This window comes from Oncorhynchus keta, chromosome 20, assembly GCF_023373465.1.
Source record: "Oncorhynchus keta strain PuntledgeMale-10-30-2019 chromosome 20, Oket_V2, whole genome shotgun sequence".
Lineage (NCBI taxonomy): Eukaryota > Metazoa > Chordata > Actinopteri > Salmoniformes > Salmonidae > Oncorhynchus > Oncorhynchus keta.
Window position 1 is genome coordinate 44753354 of NC_068440.1, and position 19770 is coordinate 44773123.

The window sequence follows — 19770 nt, forward strand, 5'->3', positions numbered from 1 at the left end:
GACAGCTCTGAGGCCCACACATCTCATATAGACAGCTCTGAGGCCCACACATCTCCTCATATAGACAGCTCTGAGGACCACACATCTCATATAGACAGCTCTGAGGCCCACACATCTCATATAGACAGCTCTGAGGCCCACACATCTCATATAGACAGCTCTGAGGACCACACATCTCATATAGACAGCTCTGAGGACCACACATCTCCTCATATAGACAGCTCTGAGGCCCACACATCTCATATAGACAGCTCTGAGGCCCACACATCTCATATAGACAGCTCTGAGGACCACACATCTCATATAGACAGCTCTGAGGCCCACACATCTCATATAGACAGCTCTGAGGACCACACATCTCATATAGACAGCTCTGAGGACCACACATCTCATATAGACAGCTCTGAGGCCCACACATCTCATATAGACAGGATGTGTGTGTGTGTGTGTGTGTGTGTGTGTGTGTGTGTGTGTGTGTGTGTGTGTGTGTGTGTGTGTGTGTGTGTGTGTGTGTGTGTGTGTGTGTGTGTGTGTGTGTGTGTGTGTGTGTGTGTGTGTGTGTGTGTGTGTGTGTGTGTGTGGTGCGCTGTGTGTGTTCCATACCAGAGCAGTGTGGTAACGAGCCGCTCCACTGTCCACCCAGCTGACACGTGCGTGTTGTGTTACCGATCACCGACCTCTGTCCAATACAGCTGAACCGAATCACCGAACCCACCGTCCGACGGTCACCGGAGATCTGGGCGTAAGGGGGCATGCTGGGACGGTCGCACAACACCACTAACCAATCACAGGAGAGGAGAGAGAGAAATGGACCAATCAGAAGAGAACATAGAACGATTCTGACCACTGTTACAATTTCTGTGCTGACATTTTCTATTTTCTAGTAAATATACCTGGTTTACCTGTTCTACCTGAACAAGCCTAGTAAATATACCTGGTTTACCTGTTCTACCTGAACAAGCTTAGTAAATATACCTGGTTTATCTGTTCTACCTGAACAAGCCTAGTAAATATACCTGGTTTACCTGTTCTACCTGAACAAGCTTAGTAAATATACCTGGTTTACCTGTTCTACCTGAACAAGCCTAGTAAATATACCTGGTTTACCTGTTCTACCTGAACAAGCCTAGTAAATATACCTGGTTTACCTGTTCTACCTGAACAAGCCTAGTAAATATACCTGGTTTACCTGTTCTACCTGAACAAGCCTAGTAAATATACCTGGTTTACCTGTTCTACCTGAACAAGCCTAGTAAATATACCTGGTTTACCTGTTCTACCTGAACAAGCCTAGTAAATATACCTGGTTTACCTGAACAAGCCTAGTAAATATACCTGGTTTACCTGTTCTACCTGAACAAGCCTAGTAAATATACCTGGTTTACCTGTTCTGCCTGAACAAGCCTAGTAAATATACCTGGTTTACCTGTTCTACCTGAACAAGCTTAGTAAATATACCTGGTTTATCTGTTCTACCTGAACAAGCCTAGTAAATATACCTGGTTTATATAGAACAAGCCTAGTAAATATACCTGGTTTACCTGTTCTACCTGAACAAGCCTAGTAAATATACCTGGTTTACCTGTTCTACCTGAACAAGCCTAGTAAATATACCTGGTTTACCTGTTCTACCTGAACAAGCCTAGTAAATATACCTGGTTTACCTGTTCTACCTGAACAAGCCTAGTAAATATACCTGGTTTACCTGTTCTACCTGAACAAGCCTAGTAAATATACCTGGTTTACCTGTTCTACCTGAACAAGCCTAGTAAATATACCTGGTTTACCTGAACAAGCCTAGTAAATATACCTGGTTTACCTGTTCTACCTGAACAAGCCAAGTAAATATACCTGGTTTACCTGTTCTACCTGAACAAGCCTAGTAAATATACCTGGTTTACCTGTTCTACCTGAACAAGCCTAGTAAATATACCTGGTTTACCTGTTCTACCTGAACAAGCCAAGTAAATATACCTGGTTTACCTGTTCTACCTGAACAAGCCTAGTAAATATACCTGGTTTACCTGTTCTACCTGAACAAGCCTAGTAAATATACCTGGTTTACCTGTTCTACCTGAACAAGCCTAGTAAATATACCTGGTTTACCTGTTCTACCTGAACAAGCCTAGTAAATATACCTGGTTTACCTGTTCTACGTGAACAAGCCTAGTAAATATACCTGGTTTACCTGTTCTACCTGAACAAGCCTAGTAAATATACCTGGTTTACCTGAACAAACCTAGTAAATATACCTGGTTTACCTGTTCTACCTGAACAAGCCTAGTAAATATACCTGGTTTACCTGTTCTACCTGAACAAGCCTAGTAAATATACCTGGTTTACCTGTTCTACGTGAACAAGCCTAGTAAATATACCTGGTTTACCTGTTCTACCTGAACAAGTCTAGTAAATATACCTGGTTTACCTGTTCTACCTGAACAAGCCAAGTAAATATACCTGGTTTATCTGTTCTACCTGAACAAGCCTAGTAAATATACCTGGTTTACCTGTTCTACCTGAACAAGCCTAGTAAATATACCTGGTTTACCTGTTCTACCTGAACAAGCCAAGTAAATATACCTGGTTTATCTGTTCTACCTGAACAAGCCTAGTAAATATACCTGGTTTACCTGTTCTACCTGAACAAGCCTAGTAAATATACCTGGTTTACCTGTTCTACCTGAACAAGCCAAGTAAATATACCTGGTTTACCTGTTCTACCTGAACAAGCCTAGTAAATATACCTGGTTTACCTGTTCTACCTGAACAAGCCTAGTAAATATACCTGGTTTACCTGTTCTACCTGAACAAGCCAAGTAAATATACCTGGTTTACCTGTTCTACCTGAACAAGCCTAGTAAATATACCTGGTTTACCTGTTCTACCTGAACAAGCCAAGTAAATATACCTGGTTTACCTGAACAAGCCTAGTAAATATACCTGGTTTACCTGTTCTTCCTGAACAAGCCTAGTAAATATACCTGGTTTACCTGTTCTTCCTGAACAAGCCTAGTAAATATACCTGGCTTAAATGTTCTACCTGAACAAGCCTAGTAAATATACCTGGTTTACCTGTTCTACCTGAACAAGCCTAGTAAATATACCTGGTTTACCTGTTCTTCCTGAACAAGCCTAGTAAATATACCTGGTTTACCTGTTCTGCCTGAACAAGCCTAGTAAATATACCTGGTTTACCTGTTCTACCTGAACAAGCCTAGTAAATATACCTGGTTTACCTGTTCTACCTGAACAAGCCTAGTAAATATACCTGGTTTACCTGTTCTACCTGAACAAGCCAAGTAAATATACCTGGTTTACCTGTTCTACCTGAACAAGCCTAGTAAATATACCTGGTTTATCTGTTCTACCTGAACAAGCCTAGTAAATATACCTGGTTTACCTGTTCTTCCTGAACAAGCCTAGTAAATATACCTGGCTTAAATGTTCTACCTGAACAAGCCTAGTAAATATACCTGGTTTACCTGTTCTACCTGAACAAGCCTAGTAAATATACCTGGTTTACCTGTTCTTCCTGAACAAGCCTAGTAAATATACCTGGTTTACCTGTTCTGCCTGAACAAGCCTAGTAAATATACCTGGTTTACCTGTTCTACCTGAACAAGCCTAGTAAATATACCTGGTTTACCTGTTCTACCTGAACAAGCCTAGTAAATATACCTGGCTTACCTGTTCTACCTGAACAAGCCTAGTAAATATACCTGGTTTACCTGTTCTACCTGAACAAGCCTAGTAAATATACCTGGTTTACCTGTTCTACCTGAACAAGCCTAGTAAATATACCTGGTTTACCTGAACAAGCCTAGTAAATATACCTGGTTTACCTGTTCTACCTGAACAAGCCTAGTAAATATACCTGGTTTACCTGTTCTACGTGAACAAGCCTAGTAAATATACCTGGTTTACCTGTTCTACCTGAACAAGCCTAGTAAATATACCTGGTTTACCTGTTCTACCTAAACAAGCCAAGTAAATATACCTGGTTTATCTGTTCTACCTGAACAAGCCTAGTAAATATACCTGGTTTACCTGTTCTACCTGAACAAGCCTAGTAAATATACCTGGTTTACCTGTTCTACCTGAACAAGCCTAGTAAATATACCTGGTTTACCTGTTCTACCTGAACAAGCCAAGTAAATATACCTGGTTTACCTGTTCTACCTGAACAAGCCTAGTAAATATACCTGGTTTACCCGTTCTTCCTGAACAAGCCTAGTAAATATACCTGGCTTAAATGTTCTACCTGAACAAGCCTAGTAAATATACCTGGTTTACCTGTTCTACCTGAACAAGCCTAGTAAATATACCTGGTTTATCTGTTCTACCTGAACAAGCCTAGTAAATATACCTGGTTTACCTGTTCTACCTGAACAAGCCTAGTAAATATACCTGGTTTATCTGTTCTACCTGAACAAGCCTAGTAAATATACCTGGTTTACCTGTTCTTCCTTAACAAGCCTAGTAAATATACCTGGTTTACCTCTTCTACCTGAACAAGCCTAGTAAATATACCTGGTTTACCTGTTCTTCCTTAACAAGCCTAGTAAATATACCTGGTTTACCTGTTCTACCTGAACAAGCCTAGTAAATATACCTGGTTTACCTGTTCTACCTGAACAAGCCTAGTAAATATACCTGGTTTACCTGAACAAGCCTAGTAAATATACCTGGTTTACCTGAACAAGCCTAGTAAATATACCTGGTTTACCTGAACAAGGCTAGTAAATATACCTGGTTTACCTGAACAAGCCTAGTAAATATACCTGGCTTACCTGTTCTACCTGAACAAGCCTAGTAAATATACCTGGTTTACCTGAACAAGCCTAGTAAATATACCTGGTTTACCTGTTCTACCTGAACAAGCCAAGTAAATATACCTGGTTTACCTGTTCTACCTGAACAAGCCTAGTAAATATACCTGGTTTACCTGTTCTACCTGAACAAGCCTAGTAAATATACCTGGTTTACCTGTTCTACCTGAACAAGCCAAGTAAATATACCTGGTTTACCTGTTCTACCTGAACAAGCCAAGTAAATATACCTGGTTTATCTGTTCTACCTGAACAAGCCAAGTAAATATATCTGGTTTACCTGTTCTACCTGAACAAGCCTAGAAAATATACCTGGTTTACCTGTTCTACCTGAACAAGCCTAGTAAATATACCTGGTTTACCTGTTCTACCTGAACAAGCCTAGTAAATATACCTGGTTTACCTGTTCTACCTGAACAAGCCTAGTAAATATACCTGGTTTACCTGTTCTACCTGAACAAGCCTAGTAAATATACCTGGTTTATCTGTTCTACCTGAACAAGCCTAGTAAATATACCTGGTTTACCTGTTCTTCCTGAACAAGCCTAGTAAATATACCTGGTTTACCTGTTCTACCTGAACAAGCCTAGTAAATATACCTGGCTTACCTGTTCTACCAGGTATAATCAATGTAATTACTGTAACAATCTTCCTACAGTTCTCCTGAAGTAAGGCCTTCTGGGAAAGAACATCAAACAGTGTCTGGGTGCAGCCTTTACAGGAGCACTGGGGCACATAGCAGTGTATTTTAAACCACAAGCGTGTGTGTTAATATCTCATGGTGTGTGTTAATATCTCATGGTGTGTGTTAATATCTCATGGTGTGTGTTAATATCACATGGTGTGTGTTAATATCTCATGGTGTGTGTTAATATCTCATGGTGTGTGTGTGTGTTAATATCACATGGTGTGTGTTAATATCTCATGGTGTGTGTTAATATCTCATGGTGTGTGTTAATATCTCATGGTGTGTGTTAATATCTCATGGTGTGTGTGTGTGTTAATATCACATGGTGTGTGTTAATATCTCATGGTGTGTGTTAATATCTCATGGTGTGTGTTAATATCTCATGGTGTGTGTTAATATCTCATGGTGTGTGTTAATATCTCATGGTGTGTGTTAATATCTCATGGTGTGTGTTAATATCACATGGTGTGTGTTAATATCTCATGGTGTGTGTTAATATCTCATGGTGTGTGTTAATATCTCATGGTGTGTGTGTTAATATCTCATGGTGTGTGTTAATATCTCATGGTGTGTGTTAATATCTCATGGTGTGTGTTAATATCTCATGGTGTGTGTTAATATCTCATGGTGTGTGTTAATATCTCATGGTGTGTGTGTGTTAATATCTCATGGTGTGTGTTAATATCTCATGGTGTGTGTTAATATCTCATGGTGTGTGTTAATATCTCATGGTGTGTGTGTTAATATCTCATGGTGTGTGTTAATATCTCATGGTGTGTGTTAATATCTCATGGTGTGTGTGTGTGTGTTAATATCACATGGTGTGTGTTAATATCTCATGGTGTGTGTTAATATCTCATGGTGTGTGTTAATATCTCATGGTGTGTGTTAATATCTCATGGTGTGTGTTAATATCTCATGGTGTGTGTTAATATCTCATGGTGTGTGTTAATATCTCATGGTGTGTGTTAATATCTCATGGTGTGTGTTAATATCTCATGGTGTGTGTGTTAATATCTCATGGTGTGTGTTAATATCTCATGGTGTGTGTTAATATCTCATGGTGTGTGTGTTAATATCTCATGGTGTGTGTTAATATCTCATGGTGTGTGTTAATATCTCATGGTGTGTGTTAATATCTCATGGTGTGTGTTAATATCTCATGGTGTGGTGTGTGTTAATATCTCATGGTGTGTGTTAATATCACATAATATCTCATGGTGTGTGTTAATATCTCATGGTGTGTGTTAATATCACATGGTGTGTGTTAATATCTCATGTGTGTGTGTGTTAATATCTCATGGTGTGTGTTAATATCTCATGGTGTGTGTTAATATCTCATGGTGTGTGTTAATATCTCATGGTGTGTGTTAATATCACATGGTGTGTGTTAATATCTCATGGTGTGTGTGTTAATATCTCATGGTGTGTGTTAATATCTCATGGTGTGTGTTAATATCTCATGGTGTGTGTTAATATCTCATGGTGTGTGTTAATATCTCATGGTGTGTGTTAATATCTCATGGTGTGTGTTAATATCTCATGGTGTGTGTTAATATCACATGGTGTGTGTTAATATCACATGGTGTGTGTTAATATCTCATGGTGTGTGTTAATATCACATGGTGTGTGTTAATATCTCATGGTGTGTGTTAATATCTCATGGTGTGTGTTAATATCTCATGGTGTGTGTTAATATCTCATGGTGTGTGTTAATATCTCATGGTGTGTGTTAATATCTCATGGTGTGTGTTAATATCTCATGGTGTGTGTTAATATCTCATGGTGTGTGTTAATATCTCATGGTGTGTGTTAATATCTCATGGTGTGTGTTAATATCTCATGGTGTGTGTTAATATCTCATGGTGTGTGTTAATATCTCATGGTGTGTGTTAATATCTCATGGTGTGTGTTAATATCTCATGTGTGTGTGTTAATATCTCATGGTGTGTGTGTGTTAATATCTCATGGTGTGTGTTAATATCTCATGGTGTGTGTTAATATCTCATGGTGTGTGTTAATATCTCATGGTGTGTGTTAATATCTCATGGTGTGTGTTAATATCACATGGTGTGTGTTAATATCTCATGGTGTGTGTTAATATCTCATGGTGTGTGTTAATATCTCATGGTGTGTGTTAATATCTCATGGTGTGTGTTAATATCACATGGTGTGTGTTAATATCTCATGGTGTGTGTTAATATCTCATGGTGTGTGTGTTAATATCTCATGGTGTGTGTTAATATCTCATGGTGTGTGTTAATATCTCATGGTGTGTGTTAATATCTCATGGTGTGTGTGTTAATATCACATGGTGTGTGTTAATATCTCATGGTGTGTGTGTTAATATCTCATGGTGTGTGTTAATATCTCATGGTGTGTGTTAATATCTCATGGTGTGTGTTAATATCTCATGGTGTGTGTTAATATCTCATGTGTGTGTTAATATCTCATGGTGTGTGTTAATATCTCATGGTGTGTGTTAATATCACATGGTGTGTGTTAATATCTCATGGTGTGTGTTAATATCTCATGGTGTGTGTGTGTGTTAATATCACATGGTGTGTGTTAATATCTCATGTGTGTGTGTTAATATCTCATGGTGTGTGTTAATATCTCATGGTGTGTGTTAATATCTCATGGTGTGTGTTAATATCTCATGGTGTGTGTTAATATCTCATGGTGTGTGTTAATATCTCATGGTGTGTGTTAATATCTCATGGTGTGTGTGTGTTAATATCACATGGTGTGTGTTAATATCTCATGGTGTGTGTTAATATCTCATGGTGTGTGTTAATATCTCATGGTGTGTGTTAATATCTCATGGTGTGTGTTAATATCTCATGGTGTGTGTTAATATCTCATGGTGTGTGTTAATATCTCATGGTGTGTGTTAATATCTCATGGTTAATATCTCATGTGTGTGTTAATATCTCATGGTGTGTGTTAATATCTCATGGTGTGTGTTAATATCTCATGGTGTGTGTTAATATCTCATGGTGTGTGTTAATATCTCATGGTGTGTGTTAATATCTCATGGTGTGTGTTAATATCTCATGGTGTGTGTTAATATCACATGGTGTGTGTTAATATCTCATGGTGTGTGTTAATATCTCATGGTGTGTGTTAATATCTCATGGTGTGTGTTAATATCTCATGGTGTGTGTTAATATCTCATGGTGTGTGTTAATATCACATGGTGTGTGTTAATATCTCATGGTGTGTGTTAATATCTCATGGTGTGTGTTAATATCTCATGGTGTGTTAATATCACATGTTAATATCTCATGGTGTGTGTTAATATCTCATGGTGTGTGTTAATATCTCATCGTGTGTGTGTTAATATCTCATGGTGTGTGTTAATATCTCATGGTGTGTGTTAATATCTCATGGTGTGTGTGTTAATATCTCATGGTGTGTGTTAATATCTCATGGTGTGTGTTAATATCTCATGGTGTGTGTTAATATCACATGGTGTGTGTTAATATCTCATGGTGTGTGTTAATATCTCATGGTGTGTGTTAATATCTCATGGTGTGTGTTAATATCTCATGGTGTGTGTTAATATCTCATGGTGTGTGTTAATATCTCATGGTGTGTGTTAATATCTCATGGTGTGTGTTAATATCTCATGGTGTGTGTTAATATCTCATGGTGTGTGTTAATATCTCATGGTGTGTGTTAATATCTCATGGTGTGTGTTAATATCTCATGGTGTGTGTTAATATCTCATGGTGTGTGTTAATATCTCATGGTGTGTGTTAATATCTCATGGTGTGTGTTAATATCTCATGGTGTGTGTTAATATCTCATGTGTGTGTGTTAATATCTCATGGTGTGTGTGTTAATATCTCATGGTGTGTGTTAATATCTCATGGTGTGTGTTAATATCTCATGGTGTGTGTTAATATCTCATGGTGTGTGTTAATATCTCATGGTGTGTGTTAATATCTCATGTGTGTGTGTTAATATCTCATGGTGTGTGTTAATATCTCATGGTGTGTGTTAATATCTCATGGTGTGTGTTAATATCTCATGGTGTGTGTTAATATCTCATGGTGTGTGTTAATATCTCATGGTGTGTGTTAATATCTCATGGTGTGTGTTAATATCTCATGGTGTGTTAATGTTAATATCTCATGGTGTGTGTTAATATCTCATGGTGTGTGTTAATATCACATGGTGTGTGTTAATATCACATGGTGTGTGTTAATATCTCATGGTGTGTGTTAATATCTCATGGTGTGTGTTAATATCTCATGGTGTGTGTTAATATCTCATGGTGTGTGTTAATATCTCATGGTGTGTGTTAATATCTCATGGTGTGTGTTAATATCTCATGGTGTGTGTTAATATCTCATGGTGTGTGTTAATATCTCATGGTGTGTGTTAATATCTCATGGTGTGTGTTAATATCTCATGGTGTGTGTTAATATCTCATGGTGTGTGTTAATATCTCATGGTGTGTGTTAATATCTCATGGTGTGTGTTAATATCTCATGGTGTGTGTTAATATCACATGGTGTGTGTTAATATCTCATGGTGTGTGTTAATATCTCATGGTGTGTGTTAATATCTCATGGTGTGTGTTAATATCTCATGGTGTGTGTTAATATCTCATGGTGTGTGTGTGTGTTAATATCTCATGGTGTGTGTTAATATCTCATGGTGTGTGTTAATATCACATGGTGTGTTAATATCACATGGTGTGTGTTAATATCTCATGGTGTGTGTTAATATCTCATGGTGTGTGTTAATATCTCATGGTGTGTGTTAATATCTCATGGTGTGTGTTAATATCTCATGGTGTGTGTTAATATCTCATGGTGTGTGTTAATATCTCATGGTGTGTGTTAATATCTCATGGTGTGTGTTAATATCTCATGGTGTGTGTTAATATCTCATGGTGTGTGTTAATATCTCATGGTGTGTGTGTGTTAATATCTCATGGTGTGTGTTAATATCTCATGGTGTGTGTTAATATCTCATGGTGTGTGTTAATATCTCATGGTGTGTGTTAATATCTCATGTGTGTGTGTTAATATCTCATGTGTGTGTGTGTTAATATCTCATGGTGTGTGTTAATATCTCATGGTGTGTGTTAATATCTCATGGTGTGTGTTAATATCTCATGGTGTGTGTTAATATCTCATGGTGTGTGTTAATATCTCATGGTGTGTGTTAATATCATGGTGTGTGTTAATACATGGTGTGTGTTAATATCTCATGTGTGTGTTAATATGTGTGTTAATATCTCATGGTGTGTGTTAATATCTCATGGTGTGTGTTAATATCTCATGGTGTGTGTTAATATCACATGGTGTGTGTTAATATCTCATGGTGTGTGTTAATATCTCATGGTGTGTGTTAATATCTCATGGTGTGTGTTAATATCTCATGGTGTGTGTTAATATCTCATGGTGTGTGTTAATATCTCATGGTGTGTGTTAATATCTCATGGTGTGTGTTAATATCTCATGGTGTGTGTTAATATCTCATGGTGTGTGTTAATATCTCATGGTGTGTGTTAATATCTCATGGTGTGTGTTAATATCTCATGGTGTGTGTTAATATCTCATGGTGTGTGTTAATATCTCATGGTGTGTGTTAATATCTCATGGTGTGTGTTAATATCTCATGGTGTGTGTTAATATCTCATGGTGTGTGTTAATATCTCATGTGTGTGTGTTAATATCTCATGGTGTGTGTTAATATCTCATGGTGTGTGTTAATATCTCATGGTGTGTGTTAATATCTCATGGTGTGTGTTAATATCTCATGGTGTGTGTTAATATCTCATGGTGTGTGTTAATATCTCATGGTGTGTGTTAATATCTCATGGTGTGTGTTAATATCTCATGGTGTGTGTTAATATCTCATGGTGTGTGTTAATATCTCATGGTGTGTGTTAATATCTCATGGTGTGTGTTAATATCTCATGGTGTGTGTTAATATCTCATGGTGTGTGTTAATATCTCATGGTGTGTGTTAATATCTCATGGTGTGTGTTAATATCTCATGGTGTGTGTTAATATCTCATGGTGTGTGTTAATATCTCATGGTGTGTGTTAATATCTCATGGTGTGTGTTAATATCTCATGGTGTGTGTTAATATCTCATGGTGTGTGTTAATATCTCATGGTGTGTGTTAATATCTCATGGTGTGTGTTAATATCTCATGGTGTGTGTTAATATCTCATGGTGTGTGTTAATATCTCATGGTGTGTGTGTTAATATCTCATGGTGTGTGTTAATATCTCATGGTGTGTGTTAATATCTCATGGTGTGTGTTAATATCTCATGGTGTGTGTTAATATCTCATGGTGGTGTGTGTTAATATCTCATGGTGTGTGTTAATATCTCATGTGTGTGTGTTAATATCTCATGGTGTGTGTTAATATCTCATGGTGTGTGTTAATATCTCATGGTGTGTGTGTTAATATCTCATGGTGTGTGTTAATATCTCATGGTGTGTGTTAATATCTCATGGTGTGTGTTAATATCACATGGTGTGTGTTAATATCTCATGGTGTGTGTTAATATCTCATGGTGTGTGTTAATATCTCATGGTGTGTGTTAATATCTCATGGTGTGTGTTAATATCTCATGGTGTGTGTTAATATCTCATGGTGTGTGTTAATATCTCATGGTGTGTGTTAATATCACATGGTGTGTGTTAATATCTCATGGTGTGTGTTAATATCTCATGGTGTGTTAATATCTCATGGTGTGTGTTAATATCTCATGGTGTGTGTTAATATCTCATGGTGTGTGTTAATATCTCATGGTGTGTGTTAATATCTCATGGTGTGTGTTAATATCTCATGGTGTGTGTTAATATCTCATGGTGTGTGTTAATATCTCATGGTGTGTGTTAATATCACATGGTGTGTGTTAATATCTCATGGTGTGTGTTAATATCTCATGGTGTGTGTTAATATCTCATGGTGTGTGTTAATATCTCATGGTGTGTGTTAATATCTCATGGTGTGTGTTAATATCTCATGGTGTGTGTTAATATCTCATGGTGTGTGTTAATATCTCATGGTGTGTGTTAATATCTCATGGTGTGTGTTAATATCTCATGGTGTGTGTTAATATCTCATGGTGTGTGTTAATATCACATGGTGTGTGTTAATATCTCATGGTGTGTGTTAATATCTCATGGTGTGTGTTAATATCACATGGTGTGTGTTAATATCTCATGGTGTGTGTTAATATCTCATGGTGTGTGTTAATATCACATGGTGTGTGTTAATATCTCATGGTGTGTGTTAATATCTCATGGTGTGTGTTAATATCTCATGGTGTGTGTTAATATCTCATGGTGTGTGTGTGTGTTAATATCTCATGGTGTGTGTTAATATCACATGGTGTGTGTTAATATCTCATGGTGTGTGTTAATATCTCATGGTGTGTGTTAATATCTCATGGTGTGTGTTAATATCACATGGTGTGTGTTAATATCTCATGGTGTGTGTTAATATCTCATGGTGTGTGTTAATATCTCATGGTGTGTGTTAATATCTCATGTGTGTGTGTTAATATCTCATGGTGTGTGTTAATATCTCATGGTGTGTGTTAATATCTCATGGTGTGTGTTAATATCTCATGGTGTGTGTTAATATCTCATGGTGTGTGTTAATATCTCATGGTGTGTGTTAATATCACATGGTGTGTGTTAATATCACATGGTGTGTGTTAATATCTCATGGTGTGTGTTAATATCTCATGGTGTGTGTTAATATCTCATGGTGTGTGTTAATATCTCATGGTGTGTGTTAATATCTCATGGTGTGTGTTAATATCTCATGGTGTGTGTTAATATCTCATGGTGTGTGTTAATATCTCATGGTGTGTGTGTGTTAATATCTCATGGTGTGTGTTAATATCTCATGGTGTGTGTTAATATCTCATGGTGTGTGTTAATATCTCATGGTGTGTGTTAATATCTCATGGTGTGTGTTAATATCTCATGGTGTGTGTTAATATCTCATGGTGTGTGTTAATATCTCATGGTGTGTGTTAATATCTCATGGTGTGTGTTAATATCTCATGGTGTGTGTTAATATCTCATGGTGTGTGTTAATATCTCATGGTGTGTGTTAATATCACATGGTGTGTGTTAATATCACATGGTGTGTGTTAATATCTCATGGTGTGTGTTAATATCTCATGGTGTGTGTTAATATCTCATGGTGTGTGTTAATATCTCATGTTAATATCTCATGTGTGTGTTAATATCTCATGGTGTGTGTTAATATCTCATGGTGTGTGTTAATATCTCATGGTGTGTGTTAATATCTCATGGTGTGTGTTAATATCATGGTGTGTGTTAATATCTCATGGTGTGTGTTAATATCTCATGGTGTGTGTTAATATCTCATGGTGTGTGTTAATATCTCATGGTGTGTGTTAATATCTCATGGTGTGTGTTAATATCTCATGGTGTGTGTGTTAATATCTCATGGTGTGTGTTAATATCTCATGGTGTGTGTTAATATCTCATGGTGTGTGTTAATATCTCATGGTGTGTGTTAATATCTCATGGTGTGTGTTAATATCTCATGGTGTGTGTTAATATCTCATGGTGTGTGTTAATATCTCATGGTGTGTGTTAATATCTCATGGTGTGTGTGTTAATATCTCATGGTGTGTGTTAATATCTCATGGTGTGTGTTAATATCTCATGGTGTGTGTTAATATCTCATGGTGTGTGTTAATATCTCATGGTGTGTGTGTTAATATCTCATGGTGTGTGTTAATATCTCATGGTGTGTGTTAATATCTCATGGTGTGTGTTAATATCTCATGGTGTGTGTTAATATCTCATGGTGTGTGTTAATATCTCATGGTGTGTGTTAATATCTCATGGTGTGTGTTAATATAATATATCATGGTGTGTGTTAATATCTCATGGTGTGTGTTAATATCTCATGGTGTGTGTTAATATCTCATGGTGTGTGTTAATATCTCATGGTGTGTGTTAATATCTCATGGTGTGTGTTAATATCTCATGGTGTGTGTTAATATCTCATGGTGTGTGTTAATATCTCATGGTGTGTGTTAATATCTCATGGTGTGTGTTAATATCTCATGGTGTGTGTTAATATCTCATGGTGTGTGTTAATATCTCATGGTGTGTGTTAATATCTCATGGTGTGTGTTAATATCTCATGGTGTGTGTTAATATCTCATGTGTGTGTGTTAATATCTCATGGTGTGTGTTAATATCTCATGGTGTGTGTTAATATCTCATGGTGTGTGTTAATATCTCATGGTGTGTGTTAATATCTCATGGTGTGTGTTAATATCTCATGGTGTGTGTTAATATCTCATGGTGTGTGTTAATATCTCATCATGGTGTGTGTTAATATCTCATGGTGTGTGTTAATATCTCATGGTGTGTGTTAATATCTCATGGTGTGTGTTAATATCTCATGGTGTGTGTGTGTGTGTTAATATCTCATGGTGTGTGTTAATATCTCATGGTGTGTGTTAATATCTCATGGTGTGTGTTAATATCTCATGGTGTGTGTTAATATCTCATGGTGTGTGTTAATATCACATGGTGTGTGTGTTAATATCTCATGGTGTGTGTTAATATCTCATGGTGTGTGTTAATATCTCATGGTGTGTGTTAATATCTCATGGTGTGTGTTAATATCTCATGGTGTGTGTTAATATCTCATGGTGTGTGTTAATATCTCATGGTGTGTGTTAATATCTCATGGTGTGTGTTAATATCTCATGGTGTGTGTTAATATCTCATGGTGTGTGTAATATCTCATGGTGTGTGTTAATATCTCATGGTGTGTGTTAATATCTCATGGTGTGTGTTAATATCTCATGGTGTGTGTTAATATCTCATGGTGTGTGTTAATATCTCATGGTGTGTGTTAATATCTCATGGTGTGTGTTAATATCTCATGGTGTGTGTTAATATCTCATGGTGTGTGTTAATATCTCATGGTGTGTGTTAATATCTCATGGTGTGTGTTAATATCTCATGGTGTGTGTTAATATCTCATGGTGTGTGTTAATATCTCATGGTGTGTGTTAATATCTCATGGTGTGTGTTAATATCTCATGGTGTGTGTTAATATCTCATGGTGTGTGTTAATATCTCATGGTGTGTGTTAATATCTCATGGTGTGTGTTAATATCTCATGGTGTGTGTTAATATCTCATGTGTGTGTTAATATCTCATGGTGTGTGTTAATATCTCATGGTGTGTGTTAATATCACATGGTGTGTGTTAATATCTCATGGTGTGTGTTAATATCTCATGGTGTGTGTTAATATCTCATGGTGTGTGTTAATATCTCATGGTGTGTGTTAATATCTCATGGTGTGGTTAATATCTCATGGTGTGTGTTAATATCTCATGGTGTGTGTTAATATCTCATGGTGTGTGTTAATATCTCATGGTGTGTGTTAATATCTCATGTGTGTGTGTTAATATCTCATGGTGTGTGTTAATATCTCATGGTGTGTGTTAATATCTCATGGTGTGTGTTAATATCTCATGGTGTGTGTTAATATCTCATGGTGTGTGTTAATATCTCATGGTTAATATCTCATGTGTGTGTTAATATCTCATGGTGTGTGTTAATATCTCATGGTGTGTGTGTTAATATCTCATGGTGTGTGTTAATATCTCATGGTGTGTGTTAATATCTCATGGTGTGTGTTAATATCTCATGGTGTGTGTTAATATCTCATGGTGTGTGTTAATATCTCATGGTGTGTGTTAATATCTCATGGTGTGTGTTAATATCTCATGGTGTGTGTTAATATCTCATGGTGTGTGTTAATATCTCATGGTGTGTGTTAATATCACATGGTGTGTGTGTGTTAATATCTCATGGTGTGTGTTAATATCTCATGGTGTGTGTTAATATCTCATAATATCTCATGGTGTGTGTTAATATCTCATGGTGTGTGTTAATATCACATGGTGTGTGTTAATATCTCATGGTGTGTGTTAATATCTCATGGTGTGTGTTAATATCTCATGGTGTGTGTTAATATCTCATGGTGTGTGTTAATATCTCATGTGTGTGTGTTAATATCTCATGGTGTGTGTTAATATCTCATGGTGTGTGTTAATATCTCATGGTGTGTGTTAATATCTCATGGTGTGTGTTAATATCTCATGGTGTGTGTTAATATCTCATGGTGTGTGTTAATATCTCATGGTGTGTGTTAATATGTGTGTGTGTTAATATCTCATGGTGTGTGTTAATATCTCATGGTGTGTGTGTGTTAATATCTCATGGTGTGTGTTAATATCTCATGTGTGTGTGTTAATATCTCATGGTGTGTGTTAATATCTCATGGTGTGTGTTAATATCTCATGGTGTGTGTTACTATCTCATGGTGTGTGTTAATATCTCATGGTGTGTGTTAATATCTCATGGTGTGTGTTAATATCTCATGGTGTGTGTTAATATCTCATGGTGTGTGTTAATATCTCATGTGTGTGTTAATATCTCATGGTGTGTGTGGTGTGTTAATATCTCATGGTGTGTGTTAATATCTCATGGTGTGTGTTAATATCTCATGTGTGTGTGTTAATATCTCATGGTGTGTGTTAATATCTCATGGTGTGTGTTAATATCTCATGGTGTGTGTGTTAATATCACATGGTGTGTGTTAATATCTCATGGTGTGTGTTAATATCACATGGTGTGTGTTAATATCTCATGGTGTGTGTTAATATCTCATGGTGTGTGTTAATATCACATGGTGTGTGTTAATATCTCATGGTGTGTGTTAATATCTCATGGTGTGTGTTAATATCTCATGGTGTGTGTGTTAATATCTCATGTGTGTGTGTTAATATCTCATGGTGTGTGTTAATATCTCATGGTGTGTGTTAATATCACATGGTGTGTGTTAATATCTCATGGTGTGTGTTAATATCACATGGTGTGTGTTAATATCTCATGGTGTGTGTTAATATCTCATGGTGTGTGTTAATATCTCATGGTGTGTGTTAATATCTCATGGTGTGTGTTAATATCTCATGGTGTGTGTTAATATCTCATGGTGTGTGTTAATATCTCATGGTGTGTGTTAATATCTCATGGTGTGTGTTAATATCTCATGGTGTGTGTTAATATCACATGGTGTGTGTTAATATCTCATGGTGTGTGTTAATATCACATGGTGTGTGTTAATATCTCATGGTGTGTGTGTGTGTTAATATCTCATGGTGTGTGTTAATATCTCATGGTGTGTGTTAATATCTCATGGTGTGTGTTAATATCTCATGGTGTGTGTTAATATCTCATGGTGTGTGTTAATATCTCATGGTGTGTGTTAATATCTCATGGTGTGTTAATATCTCATGTGTGTTAATATCACATGGTGTGTGTTAATATCTCATGGTGTGTGTTAATATCTCATGGTGTGTGTTAATATCTCATGGTGTGTGTTAATATCTCATGTGTGTGTGTTAATATCTCATGGTGTGTGTTAATATCTCATGGTGTGTGTTAATATCACATGGTGTGTGTTAATATCTCATGGTGTGTGTGTTAATATCACATGGTGTGTGTTAATATCTCATGGTGTGTGTTAATATCTCATGGTGTGTGTTAATATCTCATGGTGTGTGTTAATATCTCATGGTGTGTGTTAATATCACATGGTGTGTGTGTGTTAATATCTCATGGTGTGTGTTAATATCTCATGGTGTGTGTTAATATCTCATGGTGTGTGTTAATATCTCATGGTGTGTGTTAATATCACATGGTGTGTGTTAATATCTCATGGTGTGTGTTAATATCTCATGGTGTGTGTTAATATCTCATGGTGTGTGTTAATATCTCATGGTGTGTGTGTTAATATCACATGGTGTGTGTTAATATCTCATGGTGTGTGTTAATATCACATGGTGTGTGTTAATATCTCATGGTGTGTGTTAATATCACATGGTGTGTGTTAATATCTCATGGTGTGTGTTAATATCTCATGGTGTGTGTTAATATCTCATGTGTGTGTGTGTTAATATCTCATGGTGTGTGTTAATATCTCATGGTGTGTGTTAATATCTCATGGTGTGTGTTAATATCTCATGGTGTGTGTTAATATCACATGGTGTGTGTTAATATCTCATGGTGTGTGTTAATATCTCATGGTGTGTGTTAATATCTCATGGTGTGTGTTAATATCTCATGGTGTGTGTTAATATCTCATGGTGTGTGTTAATATCTCATGGTGTGTGTTAATATCTCATGGTGTGTGTTAATATCTCATGGTGTGTGTTAATATCTCATGGTGTGTGTGTTAATATCTCATGGTGTGTGTTAATATCTCATGGTGTGTGTTAATATCTCATGGTGTGTGTTAATATCTCATGGTGTGTGTTAATATCTCATGGTGTGTGTTAATATCTCATGGTGTGTGTTAATATCTCATGGTGTGTGTGTTAATATCACATGGTGTGTGTTAATATCTCATGGTGTGTGTTAATATCTCATGGTGTGTGTTAATATCTCATGGTGTGTGTTAATATCTCATGTGTGTTAATATCTCATGGTGTGTGTTAATATCTCATGGTGTGTGTTAATATCTCATGGTGTGTGTTAATATCTCATGGTGTGTGTTAATATCTCATGGTGTGTGTTAATATCTCATGGTGTGTGTGTGTGTGTTAATATCTCATGGTGTGTGTTAATATCTCATGGTGTGTGTTAATATCACATGGTGTGTGTTAATATCTCATGGTGTGTGTTAATATCTCATGGTGTGTGTGTGTTAATATCTCATGGTGTGTGTTAATATCTCATGGTGTGTGTTAATATCTCATGGTGTGTGTTAATATCTCATGGTGTGTGTGTTAATATCTCATGTGTGTGTGTTAATATCTCATGGTGTGTGTGTGTTAATATCTCATGGTGTGTGTTAATATCTCATGTGTGTGTTAATATCTCATGGTGTGTGTTAATATCTCATGGTGTGTGTTAATATCTCATGGTGTGTGTTAATATCTCATGGTGTGTGTTAATATCTCATGGTGTGTGTTAATATCTCATGGTGTGTGTTAATATCTCATGGTGTGTGTTAATATCTCATGGTGTGTGTTAATATCTCATGGTGTGTGTGTTAATATCACATGGTGTGTGTTAATATCTCATGGTGTGTGTTAATATCTCATGGTGTGTGTTAATATCTCATGGTGTGTGTGTTAATATCTCATGGTGTGTGTTAATATCTCATGGTGTGTGTTAATATCTCATGGTG

At 36.6% G+C, this 19770-nt stretch overlaps 1 protein-coding gene across 1 annotated transcript in view; it reads right to left on the reverse strand.

Moving 5' to 3' along the window:
* Positions 1-19770, reverse strand: part of LOC118381542 (CUB and sushi domain-containing protein 2-like) — a 1147246-nt gene that overhangs the window by 74880 nt on the left and 1052596 nt on the right. The window contains 1 exon segment of the mRNA XM_052473074.1: positions 604-777. Within this exon segment, the coding sequence (XP_052329034.1) occupies positions 604-777 (174 nt within the window).